General features: G+C 40.7%; 1 protein-coding gene across 21 annotated transcripts in view; it reads left to right on the top strand.

Annotated features, from left to right (window-relative positions):
* CSPP1 (centrosome and spindle pole associated protein 1) overlaps positions 1-19,032 on the top strand; it is a 123,299-nt gene that overhangs the window by 7,596 nt on the left and 96,671 nt on the right. For 15 of the 21 annotated variants that reach the window (XR_003095284.1, XR_003095285.1, XM_025210227.1 and 12 more), the window contains 3 exons: positions 6,668-6,768; positions 7,488-7,511; positions 9,941-10,021. Coding sequence is in view for 19 of the 21 variants with exons in the window: in XM_025210227.1 (XP_025066012.1) it covers positions 6,668-6,768; positions 7,488-7,511; positions 9,941-10,021 (206 nt within the window). In the remaining 2 variants the exon portion in view is untranslated. Of the gene's footprint in view, positions 1-6,667; positions 6,769-7,487; positions 7,512-9,940; positions 10,022-10,455; positions 10,511-19,032 lie in introns of those variants that run through there. The other 6 variants (XM_025210235.1, XM_025210245.1, XM_025210231.1 and 3 more) reach the window with 3 other exon arrangements.

The following is a 19,032-nucleotide window of genomic DNA, read 5'->3' as shown; positions in this document are numbered from 1 at the left end:
TAGGGAAAGGAGCAGGTGAATGTAGAAGTGGTCCTGGTTACTTTAAGTTCTGTCCCCTACAGGCCAGCATAGGATGTGATGCCATTGTTTAAATAATGGTTGTGTTGGTGTTCCAGTCAGGTGAACTGACACCTTTATTCATCAATAAAAGTTTTAGAAATTGAACATTAGCAAGATTGTGGATTTCAGACATAGAAATAAATAAAAATACTAGAGATTGTTAATATTGGCTGTAACACGGACTCCTTACTCGCTTTAGAAATCACTTAGCACATTTGGATTCATTCTAATAATTACAAAACTTTGAGGGAATGATGTATACGTGTGTCCCAAGCCTCAGTCCTCAGAACAGTTTTTCAGGGTTTTTTAAGGATACAATTTTTATTTTGTCTGTAAGTGTAGTAACTTAAACCACCTCCCCCCCAACCCCTTCTTCACCCCCTCCCCACCAAGAAAAAACACCCCAAAAGGACATAGGAGAGCTCCTTGGTCTAAGAAACCTGAAACTTGAACAATAGACCTGAAAGACAAATAATACAGAACACATCTGGGAAGGAAAAGGACAAACTCCTCTTCTCCCCTTCCCCTTTGCTTCTATGGATCTCTTCCCAGTTCCTCAATTGTCAGAATAAATATAAAAAATCTCTTTAGTGCTTTATTTCATGAAGGTATTGTGACCGCTTCAGTGTGGGAGGAAAAATTGGCCATTAGAGCAAATTGTGAAGGTTCTAGAAATGTACTTGTGACTGGTAACTTTGGAAATTAAATCATGAAATGTTGGTACCATTAAAATCCATCACAAAAATGTCACCAACTTCAGTAGTTCCAGGTTTTTGCACAAGAGGAGGAATATATAGAACTCAATATAGTTGAATTATAACTACATTAAATCCTTGTTCAAAAGGAAATACTAAAAATGCCATTAATGTTGCCCTGTGTGAAATGACATCACCCCTAGAAATGACCTAAATGACAATCAAGTGGTGCTGCCCAGCTGGAGTCACAAAGGGTAAATTTAGTGAGAAGACAGCACCTGAAGTATGTACCTCAGGGTTTTTGCCAACTTTATTGTTGAACAGTAAGTTAGATCACTGATGCTTCACTGTCTGTAGGGATTTTTTTTATAGAAACTTAGAATATATAGAAACTTAGTATTGCGGGAAGAATATTTTACTTATCCCAAAGCATTTGATAAGTCCCTTTGTTTCAGTAAACAAATCAGTAGTATCATCAGTTGCTGATGTGCCTGTATAAACTACTGTACATATACTCATTCTGTCTGGTGGACCTAATGAGAACTGCTCAACTGTTGTAGATTACATATACTAATAAGAGCTAGTAGAGATTTTATTTACCTTACGTATTGAGGGTTTCAACCTCTTTTTTTGTTGTTGTTGCTATAAAGCTATAGCTGGCTAAAATGTGCAGGATAGTTGCAAACATGACATTCTTGTAACAAATCCATAGCCATTTAATAACTTGTGAATTAATGCCAATGAACCACCAGCCATGTTTGTAGTATAAAAACAAATGCATCGCAAGTTGTCAGTTGAAAAAGTGCAACTTTAATTTGTTTTAACAACTCTGAATTTCAGCATGATGAGAAATTATGGTGGTTCATATTTTTAAGTAAAAATTATGACACGGGCAACAGACAAAAAAATGTACAGAGAGTTAAAAATTCATTGCGTTAGTAAGCCTTCTGAATATCACAGGGCTGTCTGTTTTATTATTTTGTTACCATGCAGCGTAACAGAACTTTTGGGCCATGCTCTGATTTCCCTGTCCCTCTGTAAATACGGAACAACTTGATTGAGGATATCAACGTTTTTGATTTAAATAATGGAGGACAGTAGAGTTAGTCTGGGTTTAATATATAAATAAGATCAAAACCTGGCTTCATGTTCAACAGCTAGTACAATACACTGGAATGAGTCATAGTTTTGTTTTGTCTTGTGTGTGTCTACCTTCTTAATAACTGTTAAAATTGATTAAATATTCATGTGACACTTTTCAGAGTCCAAGCAATGAAGTAGTTTGTGTAATTATATTCTTGTTAATGTGACAGATGACCAGGGATCATGGTTTTCTCTGATTTAAAAAAAAAACAAACCAGTTTTTGAATGAAAAAAATAACCCCAAATCCCTATTTTTGCAAAATTAAAATGAAATGCCTCTTGAGTGCAGATGACATATGCTGATTAGTTATAGTCTCAACTACATTTCAGTAAATTATAACTAATCAGCATATGTCATCTGCACTCAAGTGCTGTTTCATTTTAATCATGCAAAAATATGGATTTGGGTTGTTTTTTGTTTTTTTTTTAAAATTGGGGATTTTTTTTAAATCGGAAAAACGAGGATCCCTGCAGATGACACATGGTGATTTGATGCAAAAAGAGAAGCTCCGTTTCCTAACTTGTAGTTGGGGCTATAGTATAATCATTGAAACCAAGAGACATGGTGAAGAAAATCTTCCCTGCCACAGAGACCAGGGGGGTCCCTCTTGGGGTTCTGTGGTGAAGGAAAGGGAAGACAAAATAAGGAGAATCTTGATAGGGGGTTGTTGTTTCTGGGGTTATTATAAAGGGTGAGGATCCTTTTGTAAAAAATAATGAGTCTTCAAAGAAAAATGTTGCTTCCATTTCAAAGAAGGAAAACAAAGGAATAGGAGTCTAGTTGAACTGTTTACCTTTTTATGCAGTTTATTTTCTCTATCTGCAATACCTTTGTGATGTCATAAAGGAATAAGATGTGAGGTAGTATTTGTATGTACTTCATCATTGACATCAAGCAGCACAATGAAACAAAGAAATAGTGAGATCCTGGGCAACACATGACATAAATATCTTATTACAGTAAACTGTAACCTTCAAGTTAATAAATTGTATTAATTTGTTTAAATAAAATTATATATCTTGGGGAGCTCACAAAAAGATGTTAAATAGGAAGTTCTGAATTCTGGATAGGTAAAAGAATCACCTCTAACATGCATCATTCCTCGCTTTAGGTTGCAGTTGGCCGTGATCTATTATAAATTGATGTAACTTGTGAGAGTTGCGAGTCTACTTTAAATTACATCGAACGCCAGAGTTTGGAGTTTCTCCCCTTTCAGTTGTTCCAAGGACCTGGCTGAATGTGTGACGTTCAGTCACTGGAAAAGCATATTTCACAATGACACTTCAGTTTGCATGTATCTTAGTAATAAGCAAAGATTTTATGCTTTTCCAGAAAGTCTTTTTTGATTTACCTTATGGGTTGTAAATTGTACATGAAAAGCATTTAATGGTATCAAACGTACACATTATATAACACCAACAAGAAGGAACACAACTATAAATTACGATAGAGCAGGCTAAAAAAAATTTTTTTTTTTTTTTTTTTTTTTTTTTTTTTGCCTCTGTGGCCCTTCACAATCCAAGCTGCTGTAAAGAGAAAGCCTTCTAAGCCTGTTCAAGTTGCTCTTTAGACTATCTACCTTTCCTCTCCATAGGTCTTCACTACAGCTTTCAATAACAGTAGTAAATTCAGACATCATTTGTCTAGGAGGAACTGAAATCTGAAAGTAATGATGACCCCTGAATGTATTACCTGTTGTTCTTCCCCTTCTTTGTTGAAGTGTCTTATGAGTTTTTTCTCTGGGTGAGGGAGAGAGATTCCCTTTGCTAGAAATGTTGGAAACCAATCATACGCACCTTTTCATTATGTAGTTTTTCCTAGCTCTTTTTAAATAAGTCAGTAACAAAATTGACTTATCAGCCTGTGCATACACAAGTGTAAGAGTGACTGGGATTAATGTTTTGTGGCACTTAATTTTTTCTTTATTTGTCATCAGGTCACTGTACAGGTACTAACTAATCTTTGCCATGGGTAACCAAAGTAACAGAGCCAAAGCAAGCTGATTTGCCTCTGTCTACAGTAAATCAAGAACCTGCATAGAAAACATTTGAAATGTCCTTGCTTCTGGTCTGTGTTGCAGGGCACTAAGGTTCCTGCTCCTTTAAGGGCAGAAACTGCCTAGAGAGAGGGCCCTAGCAGCCAGGCAGAAACCCCACAGGTGCAGGTTACTGTGGCAGCAGGCTAATGAGGGAATTAGCCTGTACCTGCACCCAGTCAGCTGACTGGAAAAAGGCAGGGCCCTGGGCATAAACCCCAGGGCTGTGACTAGAGGTTTAGTTCCCTGGCAGCAGCCAAGGGGGGAAGGAGCTCTCATAGAGGAAGCTACTTGGAGATGCTTCACTGCCTGTTCTGATGCTGGTAGGATTAAGGGGCTATAGGAGGTCATAAGTGGTGGTGGGGAAGAGGCCCATTAAACTGAAAGAGACAAGCTTGCTGCCTTAAAAGGGATGGAGTGTGGACCCTAGGTTATTGCTGTATTGTAGCCCAGGAGCTTGTGCTTTCTGTTGTTATTTAAACTGCTGGAGACTATTGGGGAGGAGGAGGAGGAGGCCTCACTGGGGCACACTACAGTGTGGAGACCCCAGCACCAGAGGGGGGTGCCGCGAGAGGGGGAGAGCAGACCTCAACGCCAGCGGGCTCAGTTAATGAGGCTGGACTAAACTGAGGCCTCAACATGAGAAGACAACGTCTAGATACCATCTGCGAGGCATGGGGTGTGATAAAGGGTCAGTTTTGGAGTCACGCATCTAGCCCGTAAGGCTTGGGGGTATCATAAGGCACCTCCTGAGTGTGGGACCCAATAAGAGATCTAACAACCTACAGGGTTTAGAGGAATCTGTCAGGACTGTGACCAAGCAGGAACTCTAGGGCAGCCTCCCGATCCATCACTTATACCAGCAAGACGTGGCAGGTGAGATTAGTAGGTGCCTGTAGGGCACCGTGACCATGCCAGCTCTGCCCTAGGGACATCACCACCATCCCTGGGGAGGCCATATCATGACAGTCTCCTAGATTGTTTTGCTTAGATCATAGTGACTTAGAAACACTTTCAGGGTAACTTGCAGGCAGTATTACTTTACATCTATCCCTATCCAAGCTAAGGCATGATAAAGAGTACTATGCTGGGGAGGTAAGTAATTTTGTTTACAGACTGATAGTAAAACATGGACTGGAAAGTTAGGAAAATAATAAATTCTGTATAGTAACTCTGACTTTGCACTTCTTGTTTCATACATTTTTTTAAAACTTGGAAGTATAAGAGTACAGCAAAAGCTTTGTTATCTGGCATCCATTGGGAATGGGGGGTGCCAGATAACAAAATATGCTGGTTAACTGAGAGGCCTGAACAGGTATCTTTGCCTGTTCAGGCTGCCATCTCTCCCGCTGCATCCGGGGCATTGCTGCCCCTCCCGCTGCATAGCCGCCCCTCCTGCGGGCCCCGAGGAACAGGGAGGCAGGCCCTGTGCAGGCTGCTATGCCCCAGGCCATGGGGGCTCGGCAGCGTAGTGTGCGCTTTGCCCGGGACTGTCAGGGCTCAGTGAAACCGGATGTGTCATGGTGGGCACTTCCGGTTTCGCTTTTACCTTACAAGCTAGCATGCCAGTTAATAGAGCGTGCCGGCTTGTAAGGTGCTGGATAACGCAGCTTTTACTGTAATTGGTCTGAGAATATAACAATTTCAGAAGTAATAAGAATCTTGAACCATGGCTGAATGAATGTGTCTGTTATTAACTTAGACCTGAAGTGTTACAAGATGGACTTCAGTATGCTGCAGCAATGTTTTCCAAACCTCGTGGGTTTACACCCAACAGTATAGAACTTCAGCAGTCTTGTGCTGCCTTTGTCACTGCTTCCAGTTGTTGCCAGTTATCCTCTGCTGCCAGTTGCTCTTGATGCTCACTGATGTACAGTTGGTCGTGGGGAAAGTGGCAGCTAAAGTGAGGAGGTTGGGGGGAACTGCAGATTTGCCATTGTGATTTGCATGTGTCCCCCTTAATAACTTTTTATGCTTCCCCAGGGAAGTACACCTTACACTTTGGAAGCACTGCACTAGAATAAAAAGTTGAATGAAGAAACATTCATCTTCATGAAGAGTACCTTCATAATTATACTGGAGCCAGTAGTTGTTGCACATTATTGTCATGCTAAAAAGTAGAAACTTAAGATGCATGTTTTTTGAAGTGTTTTATTTTGTGCAACTAGTGCAGAGCAAAATATCTAGTAGTGAATGCTTACTGTATGCACTATACCAGTGCTTCCCAACCTTTTTTTGCCGCAACCTGCTGCTAGGAGTGGAGTGGAGTGTGGTGGCAGCCCGGGGGCGGGGGAGCTCCCGGCACATCCTTTGTGTGCAGTGCTGCTGGCATTGTCCCTGTGACCCTCATTTGGGGTTATACCAATAAAGAGATATTGCTTCCAGATTAAATATCAGTAAGGTGGTATAATCTAAATATAGATCAGTTCAGAAATGTTTGTAAACCTAACTCTCTAAATTCAGATCATGGTAATTTTTTTCCCTTTAGAAGCAATACAAGGAACAGAGAAATTCTGCAATTTTAAAAAAACAAAGCAAAAAATTCTCTCTCATTTTCTGTAATGCTTTTTATATGGTCATTCTTATAGGTAAGAAATTCATTTATAAAAAAATATATACAAGTCATTGGTGTAATTATGTAAAGATTTTTCAGTTACTCTCCTTAACTCCTCCAGTCCACTACTGTATATCACTGAAAATAATGGGAGTAAAAACTGTGTTAAACTTTTATAGGTAACTATGGCTTGAGCTTGCCTCTTGGAGAAGAATATGAACGAAAAAAACATAAACTGAAGGAGGAACTCCGACAAGATTATAGACGATATCTTTCTCAGGTAAAATCTTTGGCTTGTGGCCTGATTTTACTCTATCTTTAACCAATACAGAAAACACTCTCAAATGCCTTTTTGAGAAGACTGGATTTATTCTGAGCTGTGAAAGTATCTAGAGAATTATTTTCAAGTCATATCAGCAGGTGCTACGTGTTGTAGTTTTTCATACATCCTGGTGCCCCAAGATCTTATTTTATTCTAATAAAAGTTGTTTAAATGTAAAAATAACAAAAAACAAACCCATAAAACCTTTTTTTTTCCCTGTCTCCTTTTTAATTTTTTACTATTAACTGATCAGGCAGTTACTTAAGTAGTTTTCTATATTAAGCATGAGCAGGTTGGGCAAGATATGTATTTATTTAGTCAGAAAACTGTCTCATTTTTCAGCTTTTACAGTTCCACTTATTTTAGTATAACAGAAGGTTGCTGTTGGTCTTAGTACAATTTAGGAGATTATTAAAACTTGATCTTGTATGGTTGAAGGCCTGGTATAATCTCCATTTTCATTTGGAATATTCTAAATCTAGTCCAATCTAAATCTAAAGTGAAAAACACTCAGATCCCTTAACTTCTGCTGCTTTGTAAGCACCTATTACTGTTGTCTATCATTGTGAATTGACACTGGAAAAGGTACGTACAGTAGTTGTTTTGGTTTTTTTAGTACAATCAAGTGGTTGTAATGGAAGATATTTCACGAATAGTATGTTTTCCCTGACTTTTAGGGTATTTCACAGGCTAAAAGAAAGGTAGGGTGCCTGCAGTATGTGGTTTTTTTCCTCCCCTTAAATTTAGTAGCTTCTTCCTTTGCTTCAAATGAGCTGTTTTGCTGACTTGGATTAAGATAATTTGTTTCTGTGCTTTTGTGCATTTGTACGTGCTGTAGTTGTGACTAATTGTATTTGTATGCCCGCTTTCTGCAAAATGACATGCTATGCTTTTTAACCTTCTGTATAATTTTACAATAGTTGTTGATTTTTGTTTATTTTGGTTTTGGTATTACCCTTGCATTTGCTTGTATTGCTCTATCATGCTGATTCTAAAAGAATGTTTTTATGGTAGATTTTTTTTTTTGCTACAAGGCACGCCACTCTTCATTCGTAACATTAGATGGGCAGTATAAGTTAAGAATGTTTTTAATGGACTTATTCCAGAAAACAACATCTTGGAAGAATTACCTATTAGTGAAGTATGTCCTGAAGTTTGTAAAACGCTTTAAAAAACAAAACAAAGCCCTTCAGGGCTTTTTCTGCTCCTCTGTCATAGTAAGTATCATGTCAGCAAGAGAGAAATTGACACCCTAGAAAAAACAGTGGAGCTGATATCCCACAAACTTTGGTACTAAGTATAGCAATTAAAAGAATTTGAGAGGGAGAAGAAAATTATTGCCAACCCTTTTCAGTTAACTTAAGCATAACTATAGTTGGTAAAGACTTTTTTTTTTAATGTAGTGATGTCCTTTTTAAATAACTTTAAATTTAACTAATGTGGGGTTGGAGTGTTGTTGTAGCTATGATGGTCTGTAAAATACCTTGTTTCTTTCTCAGATCTGAAGAATGGCACTTCTTGCTTGTAAACTTGTCTAACTTATCTATCCCAGCTATGCAGTTGGTTCAGTAATAGATAATTGCCACGCCCACCTTGCTTTTCTTAAACTAAATTTTTTTTGAATGAAGGATGGGTGGGATAGTAAAAATAGTAGTAGAAAAAGACTAAATGTGTATAGGGTTTTACCCCACAAAATATTATCTGAAACGATTTATTTTTTAATATGTTTATGTTAATGACTGCATTGGCATATGCCAGAAATATGATACAAAAACAACTGCAATAGTTGGCTTTTTAAATTCTGATTAAGTAATCTTTTATTAGACAATCATTGATATTTTTTTCTTTTCTCTTCCTTAGTTTGAAATTCAGATACAATTGTAAACTAATCTGATAATATGGAAAATAATGCTGTTTTAATAATGAATTGTTTTATTTTCATTTGAAATATCAATAGTTCATTTCATTTTTCTTAACTTTTCATATTTAGGACTTTGATCTTGAGCTATTAAGAAATTAACAATTTACTTTGTATCTTGCATATATTAGGCATGTTAAACTCTTTTACAGTTTATGGAGGAAATTAGATACTGATCTCTAGTTTCTTTCTCCAAAGTAAGTTGATACAGTGACCGCCTCTCAGAACGCTAATGCTTTCATTGGTAACCTAACAACTATGCATACACAGAGAGCAGTTTCTAAGCTAAGTGCTGACTATCTACAAACATCTTGTTAAAAGTGGGAAGTTATCACTAGTCCTGTTTTAAATACACCATTAATTAAATACTGGCAAGGATTACAGTTAATTCATTAGCATTTTTTAAACAAAAATGTCAATGAATAATTCCTTCTATTAACCTTACTCATTGTCAGTATCTGGGTGTTTGTATAGTTGCTAAATCCTCTAAATCCATGAAGTTGTTATATGTCCTATATGGGTATTATCTGGAACAGACAAATTTTTCTTGTCTCTTTGTATGCCAGAACAAAAGAGAACTTTATTGTAACAGAACAAAGGAAAACTTTTCTAACGAAATAAGACATCTGATTTTTTAAACACTATTAACTTAAAAACACAAAGGCAATATATTTTTTTATGTAAAATAAATTATCAATTTAAGATCTACCAAGTGTGGTTTTTTTAGGGAATTTAGTAGCTGCTTTTAATAAGCCATTTAGTTCTGAAGGCTTATATTTTTGGAAAGTTTTAGCCTTTCTTAACTGACATTAGACATTTTGACAGGCTGAAGATTTTATAGTTTTGATAACAGATATTGGTAATCTTGACATAGAAACATTACTGTGTGATTAGTTATTGGAGATCTCTGTCATTGGCAGCCCCCCAAATATTCAATTTGGGATCATTGAGATGAGCCTGATAGGATATCATTTATGCATAAAAATCAATGAAACTTTAACTTCTGTTTTGTTTTGCTTTTGTTGGCTTGTATTCCAAAAATATCTTTCATTCCAAAACATAAAGTTTGTCTTCAGTTTGCTCCATTTTATTAAAAATAATTATCCTGATATATTTCAGGAGATGTAATTGCGAAGTTCTATGTTGTGTGTTTGCTAGCAAGGAAAAATTGGTTGTTCAAAATTTATTGAATCAGTCATTTTTGTTATTCAGAAAAATTATTTGACTACTGCTGAAGTAGATCCATATACTCAGGGACTATCTCTTCCCATTGATGAGAGAAGATCTGCCAAGGTACGTGTACAGAATAAATTAAGCTGTCAGTGGTGTGGAAAAAGAGGCTTCCCAGTTAACAATTAAAGAAACCTCCAAACTACCACCACAATTCCTCCTTTTTATTTGCATATGAATGTGCTCCATTGTCATTAGGCTAAGTTAAAAATAAGTGAAACTTTTTAAAATTTATAATAGGCTGTTTGGCAAGTAATTATCAAGATTCCCCTTTATTGGAGAATGTGTACATCAACTTGTAGGTAATTTTAAATTTTGCTTTGATGGTACCTGATTCTGGGCTAGGACCGGCACATGGTGCTATTACTTGTCTGACCTTAATATCCAGAAGACTTGGTCATAAACTGGGACCCCATTGTGTTAGATCCTGCTTACAAATGTAGAACAAAATGATAGTCTCAGCCTCCAAAAACTTATCTTTCAAGTTTGTTTTCCAGATCGCTACCAGTTGCACAGTTCTTTCCAGAGACATGTCTATGTAGAAAGTACAAGGTGCATCGAGCTTCATTTCCTATAAATATGTGGATTTTTTTTGTGGATTTTTATGTATAAATATGTGCATTTTTTTGGTTTTATTTCCTTTTCATTATGGCCTAGGGAAAAGATTGCTTTTGTAGTCTTTAGCATTTATTGAGTCTACAGATGGACAAAACACTACCACAGTCAAGAATATACTATACCAAATAATTCTTTGATTTATTTTTTTCTCTATGCATAGCATACACTCTTTGGATGTGATAGTGACACCTAAATAATTCAGGCAGATACCTAAAGAAGGATCTCCTAGACAAGGAGGACTAGGAGGAGCGGCCTCAAACTGCAGCAGAGTAAATTTAGGTTGGAGGTTAGGTGGAACTTTCTAACTATGAAGGTAGTCAAGCATTGGAAGAGGCTACCTTGAAGTTGTGGATACTCCATCCAAGAGCAGGTTGGATAGACACTTGGCTGGGATGGTTTAGTTGGGGATGATCCTTTTTTGTGTAGGGGGCTAGATTAGATGACCTTGTGAGATACTTTCCAGCTTTACTTTTCTGTGATCCTATGAACTCAAAACCATTAATACAGCTATCCTTCCAACTCTTAGTTTTACAGCAAGACCAAACTGCTGGAAGGTGGCAGTCTGTGCAGCACTGATTAATTAGTACCTAGTGATTTGACATTGATACTTGGATTTCTGCGTTCCCTACAGTATAAAGTCTCCTAGTTTTAATAGTCATTTAGTGTATTGAGGTCCCTATTCAGCTATCTTGCCAACTTTGTGACTACTTAAAGTCTAAAACTGGTGTTTTATAAAAGCTGTTTCTCAACTGAGGAAAGTACTTTTCAGGCAACCTTCATGGTTGCCCACAAGTTTGGCATTATCATAGGCGGAAAGATTGAAAATTTAGCAGGTAGAATATCAGTTTCATTCACAAAACAATTGGTAAGATCCTAGACCCATGCAGATCTCCGTTTGTCTAAATAGAGACATGAGCTCTGGTTGAAACCTGTATCTTTGGAGGGCAATTGAATTGGCATGTATTGTTCATATATGAGTAACTTATTCTGAGTAGCTAAGTGACAGCAGAAAAAAATACTGACCTAGGTAGGGAAAATACATGGTTCATGAAATTGTAATGTAAATAAAAATGAAGAACAAAAATATTTAGGTTACAGATAAGGATTAGGCTCTCGCTGTACAAAGAGGCATTCACTGTTCTGAAAGCTGAGGGTAATAGTCTCAAGAAATAATTTTGACAGCAGTTTATTTTCCGCTGGAGACCGTCTGTGTTTATATTATCAGAGAATTAATCATTTCCATTTATTTCAAGATGTGTTGGGGGGTAGATGCTTCTTACTATTGTTACCCTTATTATGTGTGTTCGTATGTGCACGTACATGAGGAGAAGGATTTGGTAATGTTTCACCTTTACTCTTTTCTTTCTTTCTCTCTCTCTCTTAATCATACTTGCATGTCCACTCATGGTTTGATAGCATGCATATATCTTTGCATCACTCCTGTGTGTGGGTCAGCAATTATTTCCATTTTACTTTTGGCAGGCCTCCCTGGGCTGTAGAACTGCTACCATCACTCCCTCCTACCCATCTTCCCCTGTGAGGGAAAGGCTGGGCTGGAGCCCAGGCACCATCTTGGCAGTCTGAAACTATTGTTTCCCATCTGTGGGTTGTTTATTGTAAGCTGTTCTAAGTTTAGGATGGAATACAAATCTAATAAATAAAATAAAGCTGACAGATGGAGAAACGGAGGCATTGGGAGGCCACATGACTTGCTGAGAAGCCTTATGGCAGAACAGGGACTTGAACCCAGCCTTTCCAACTCCTAAGTGAGCAAACTAAACAATGAGTCATCCTTCCTCTGTTTGTTGCTTCTTTGGCCCCTAGCACACGTTCATTTAAAGATATAATGGGAGCTGATCCCCACTCCCAACAGTCATGCCTTCTGCCATGCCAGACTTGCATGGCAACAGTTGTGATCTTTGTGATCAGGGATATCGGATCCTAATTATGCCTTTCTACTTGCCAGTACATGGGGACCCCAGGAATTGGCTGACTGCATGCCCCTGAATGCATTGCAGCCGGTTCAAAACCCCAGTATGATCCCTAGGTGGCCAACAACTGATCATGCGATCACAGGGTCGTCTAATCCAGCCCCTTGCTTAAGGCAGGATTATCCCTGACTAAACCATTCCAGCCAAGTGTCTCCAGCCTGCTCTTGAAATTTCCAAGGATGAAGATTCCACAGTTCCTCTATGTATCCTGTTCTAGTGTAGACTATCCTCATAGTTGGAAAATTCCTCCTAATCTCCAACCTAAGTTTGCTCTGCTGTAGCTTGATGCAAAAGCTCTTAGTCCTGTCCTCTATGGCCACAGAAGAAAGCCCATCTCCATCCTCCATGTAATAGTCCTTCTGGTGTTTGAAGACTGTTATAAAACTCCCCCTCCCAGTCTTCTCTTTCCCAGACTAAATAATCCTAGTTCTTTCAGCCGTTCTTTGTAAATCTTGCTTCCCAGGCCCTAATAATTTTTGTTGCTTTGCACTGAACTCTATTTATTTGTTTGTTTATTTATTTATATCTCTCCACGTCCTTCTTGAAGTATGGGGCCCAAAACTGGATATGGTACTCCACATGAGGTCTCACTAGTGCTGGTTAGAGCAGAAAAACAGCTTCTCTTGATTTGCAAGTAACACTCTTGTTAAAACAGTCCAGTATGCTATTGACTCTTTTTGCAAAGAGCTCACTGTTGGCTTCCATTCAGCTTATGGTCCATTGTAACCCCCAGGTTTTTCTCTGCAGTACTGTAGTCTAGCTGGTTATTCCCCAATGTGTATTTGTGCATGCAGTTATCCAAGTGTAGGACTTTGCATTTGTCCTGATTGTTGGCGCTGGCCCAGATCTGCTTCATATTCAATTTAAGGCACCATACAAACCAGCCATAAAAATATTCCATGTTATATGTAGAATGTTTTTATGGCTGGTTTGCCACTTATGGTGCTTAAATAGGGTGCATGGGTAGCATGATTGCCATTTATGTTGCAATTAATATTAATTGTAATTTAAAATAATGTGTAGAAAGAGCCTTTATGCATGCAGGAAGTTAAAATCTGCCCAACTTTTTCCCCAGGAAATCGATTTAGGGGAGATACAGAGCCAACTGGCTGTGTGCAGGAGTGGCAAGGATAGACCTAGCTTTGTCCTGTTCGCTGTATACTGATCTGGAAGCAGAGGGGGAGGACATACTCCTTGTGGCAGGTCTCCTATGCAGCTCTTCCTCCCCTATACCCCACTCCTTTTCTCTTGGGTGTTCCAGTGGATCACAGGCTGCGCTTGGGTGTTGGCCTGTCCATTGGAGTGCTGCTGGGTGATATCCCAGCTGTGGCTTCTGGCCGTGCGGTACTGTGATTAGAATGGAAAGCTAACACAATGAAAATGAATAACTACATGTCACTCAACATGGGCAGGGCAGGGCTCTGTTGCCCCACGCTGAGCTGTTTCCTAAGTATTGGAGCGTAAGGGAGGGTTTTCTCTGTCTTCACCTTTTTTACTCCTCCCTCTTTTGGTATTCCTTGTTCTTGGGGCTTGCCATGGACATACTTCATGCATGGGCTCTGAGAATGAGGTTGCTGGGGTGCTGCAATGCATCGCCAGCGAGGTCCTTTCTCACTGAGCCCTGGGTGGCTCTTCCTCAGGAGGGCCTGCCTGCACTCACGTGGACTTTGGCTGGGTGGGAGTTGCCTGGCCTGGGGCTCCATGCTGCACTGAGGTGGGAGCCTAGTCAGGCACTTGACCCAGCTTGCCTCTGGCCCTGAGGGCTGGGGCCAGCTTCCCTGACTTACAGTCTGGTCGTGGCGTCTGTGGTGATGGGGGTAGAGGTGTTGACAGCAACTGCAGTGGCAGCGGCGTCTGTGGCAGCGAGCATCCAGTGCTGTTGGCAGTGTCTGGTCCTGGCTTGGGTGCCCGGCATCCTCTACTCTGGCCCCAGTTTCGGGGTGGTCTTTTATGGTGTGGCTGCTGTGCTGTGCCCCAATCCAACTCAACCTCACTTGGCTGCACAGTGGCACCTGGGCTGCACATGGCCCAATCACCTGTGGCGTGGGGATTACATACCCCCTCCTTGACCAATGCTATCAGTGAAACCACACATTGATACTAACTTTTTAAGGATATTTGTTTATTATTTAGATTTGTGTCCCACAACATCCAAAAGGTTGAGATGGCTACTCCATTGATGAATTTTGAATGGGCGCTGGGAGTGATCTGGAGATATTCAGCCCAAAAGTTGGTCCCCGGCATTGATTAACTCAGGCCAGGGCTTCTAGCCCTTGATCAGTGAGGTTTAGAGATTTCCCAGTTATTACATTGTCTTCTGTTGAATTCTTCTGTTGTTTCAGCTGCAGTGTCCCAGGTGTTAATTGCTGTCTGCTGCTACAGTGTTACACATTCAATCACTGATTCACTCACTCTTTCAGGGGCCAGCCTGATACAGGGAAGGGCAGTTTGATTCCTGCCCTTGTTAACATTGTTACAATGTATAACTTACTTATGAAACTAAATACATTCAGTTGAAAGTTGAAAGGTGAGGAGTAGTATAAAATATAAGCTACAAATGCCATGGCACACAAATAGATAAAAATACCGAAATACAAGGGGAGATACAAATTTTAAAACATAATTCTTTATCTTAAAGTGAAAGAGAGAGGAAGGAAGAAAAGGTAGAAAAAGAGAAACATATCCAAAGAGGGGAGAGCAAATGCAGGCAAGAGGAAAAGGGGGCTTTCTGCTACACCCACCCTTGCCGCATACACTTACCTGGAGGGAGCTGTGGGAGCTGCTCTCCATACTGCCTGGGTGCCACATGCACGTGGTGCCCCCTGCCTCTGATCACCCTCCTTCTACTCCCCCCAGCTCCAAACAGCCCCTTTCAGGCTGGAACTGTGCCAGTTTGCAAGGGGAAACCCACCATTTCCTATGTTTTTCTCCCTGACTCTAAGGAACCGTGGGTGGCACATATATAAATAAATAAAACACAGGATGTCACATGGGCTGCAGCAGTGTGCTGATGGGCTGCATGTGGCCCATGGGCTGGAAACACTGGTCTAAACCTGACCCTCTTGGTCTGGGCCTTCTTACCTTCAGCTGTAGGCCCACTTCTTCCAGCTTTGGTTTCTCCGCAGCACCAGCAGTCCAGCTGGAGTTTTAAGCCCTGTGATCTGGGCCTTGGGCCCCCCTTCCGGTCTTCTGGCCTTGAAGGGTTTAATCCCTCTCTCTCCCTTCCTCCCTCCCTTCCATTCCAGGAGCTCCTAAACAACACAACACAAACTAAAATCCATATTCCTTTTGGGTCCTGTGGCAAGTGAAAAGGGAGGAACGGAGAAACCTCTCTCTGCTCTTACTATGCTTCTGGGCACCACTGTGGTCTGCCTGAGAGTCCTACCTACCAGCCAGGGCCTTAAGAAGCCCTTCTACCCTGAGGGTAAGTAAGCCTTTTTATTCCTACAAGGCCCTCCCCTTGTCTGAGCACAGAGGTTGCTTATTAGAGCGGTGTGAAATTTTGCTGGCAGTTTTGTTTCAACATTGTTTTGACTCGCTTTGAGTTCGAAACAGTGAAATGGAAACGAAGCGGAGAGCTTCAAAACAGCCTCAAAATGAGGCAAGTCAACACATTTTTGAAATTTTCGAAAAGTTTAGGGTTTTGAAGCTCAAACGGCTTGCCTGCAGGGGAACAGAAACTAAAGTAAGGAGAGGGAGGGGGAAGGAGTGCTCTCATTGACTGTGTAGCTGGCCAGTGACTGTCATCCTTTTCTGAGGTCCCTTGCAATCCCAGTGCCCTGGGGGAGGGATGGCAAAACTGCATAGAAGGCAGCATTGTTTGAACTGCCCTGCTTTCTGCCTTGGTGTCAGTTGAGTGAGGGCTCACCTTAACGCACACACAGTTATGTCTCGAGTTTTGCCTGTCAGCAGCTAGAGGTGCAGGGCCCCAGAACCCAGACTCCCTCTGTACCCATCTCCTTGATAGCTGGCAGGCTTCATGACCACAGCAGAGGCTAGCAGGCCTGCAGTTTTGACCCCACTGTGCCCCAAGACAGACAGTCCCACAAGCACCCATGCCACAAGTTTTGCCCGTCAGCAGCCAGAGGTGCAGGGCCCCAGAACCCAGAAGCCCCTGCACCTATCTCCTTGACATCTGGCAGGCTTTGGTGCCTCAGCAGGGGCTAGCATGCCTGCAGTTTTGACCCTGCTGTGGCTTAACACATACACGTGACATGAGTTTTGCTTTGAAGAGTTTGAGGTCTGGTTTCCCTAAAACCGCTGCACCTATCTCCTTGAAACTTGGCAGGCTTCAAGCCTCAGAAGGGGTGACTATTCCTGCAAGTTTCATCCAAATCAGGCGAGAAATGACAGTTATAGGGTGTTTTGGGCTTCCCCATTATAGCCTATGGGCGAAATGTCAAAACAGAGAAACTGTTTCAACTAAATGGAACAGCGGTTTTGAATTGAAACGAAATGCTGTTCTGTTGAAACACAACTCAAAACGGAACGGTACCATTTCACACAGCCCTATTGCTGATCAGTCTTTGTAACCCTGCCAGCTGCTTGCCCTTTGGCTGCAAGCCCTTCAGCCACTCTTCAGGGCCAAGCTACTAGTCATTGCAGAGACTTTATTCCTTCCCATTTCACCGATTGTCACCTGGGGCTTCTCCCTGGACATTCTTGCAGTTGCCTTTTCCCTGCCACCCCATGAGTTTCTCTCTCTGGGCCACAAAGACCCTTCTCTTAGAGGGTCCTTGGTAGACTTGCTGGCCCTGTAGCCTTCCCATAGTAACAGGGCAAGGATTCCTTCTTACCTGCCCCAAAAGGGCTGAGAGTGGGAAGCTGCAGGATTTGTCCATCCCTCTGAGAAAAGCAAGTGCTGATATTTCTCAACTGTTTGATCTGCCAGCTTAACAACCTGCAGTACATATGATCCTTTTTTTTTTTTTTTTTTTTTTGAGAGCAGTAATGCAGCATAAAATGTTTTGTATCATGCAATTTACTTCTGAATCAGTCACATGACACAATAAATGAGGTGTTTAAATCTATTAAATATGGAAAAAATGATACTATAAATGGGCGCCAGTAATCATTAGGCTAAGTATTTAACAATTATTTTTTACTGCTTTTAGAGGCTGAAAAATGTGATTGCTGGGTATGGAACAGAAAATGTAAAGGGACTTGTGATACATTTCTTTAAATATATCTTAGCAGAAAATTCTTTAAGTGTTAAAACATTAAATTAAAATGCTAAACAAATAAGCATGATCTGGGAACATGCCTCCATTGTGTCCTCGTGTATACTTGTATAGATAATAAAAAGGTTTTTACTGAGCAGCATTGCCTCTTATTAGGTTTGCCTGGTACTCCTTATTATGTGACACTGTTTTCAGTTGCTTATCACTTTGGTAAATTTTAATTGGGCTGAATTTTTTTCCATGCTGGAGCCCTGCATCAAGAGACTTTTTAAAAATTAGTTCAGCTAATTCTGATAATCTGGGTAAAGAAAAATGTAAATGTAACAAATTCTGGCTCTTTTCCTTGAAGAGCTGTTATATTCCCATACTTTAACAGCAACTTAAAATTTGGCTGCCTATGTAGCCTTGTGTGTCAGGGATGTGCTTTTTGGTCACCCCATGGAAATTGACCCACATTTAGGTAAGTAATAAGCCTTTTTAACATTGTGGTTCATACTTCTTGAGCAAAGACATCTTATGAACATGAGCCGGCAGTGTAACAAGGCCATCAACAGGGCCAATCGCACCTTGTTGTGCTTTAGCAGGTACATGACTAATAGAACAAAGGAGGTGATGCTCCCCCTCTGTGCAGCACTGGTCAGGCCACAGTTGGAGTACTGTGTCCAGTTTTGGGCGCTGCACTTCAAGAGGGATGCGGGGAATCTCGAGAGGGTCCAGAGGAGGGCCACTCGCATAACTAGTGGCCTTTGTGATAGACCGTACAGGGGGAGGTTGAGAGAGCTGAATCTCTTCAGCCTTCACAAGAGACAGCTGAGGGGAGATCTTGTGGCCACCTATAAATTTATTAGGGGAGGTCAACAGGGAATAGGGGAAGCGCTGTTTACTAAGGCACCCCAGGGAGTGACTAGGAATAACGGGTGTAACCTAGTTGAGAGTGGATTTAGGTTAGATATTAGGAAGAAATTTTTCACAGTAAGGGTGGCCAGGATCTGGAATGGGCTTCCAAGAGAGGTGGTGCTATCACCTAGCTTGGAGGTCTTCAAGAGGAGGCTAGATAGTCACCTGGCTGGGGTCATCTGACCTCGGTCCTCTTTCCTGCCAGGGGCAGGGGGTCGGACACGATGATCCATTGTGGTTCCTTCCGACTCTACAATCTATGAATATTTTAGCAGCTAAATTCCTCAGGCGATCCCATCCACAGTGGATATAGATTCATAGATGTTAGGGTCGGAAGGGACCTCAATAGATCATCGAGTCCGACCCCCTGCATAAGCAGGAAAGAGCG

This window comes from Alligator sinensis, unplaced genomic scaffold (genome assembly GCF_000455745.1).
Source record: "Alligator sinensis unplaced genomic scaffold, ASM45574v1 scaffold1102_1, whole genome shotgun sequence".
NCBI lineage: Eukaryota > Metazoa > Chordata > Crocodylia > Alligatoridae > Alligator > Alligator sinensis.
This window is presented reverse-complemented; position numbering and strand designations above follow the sequence as displayed.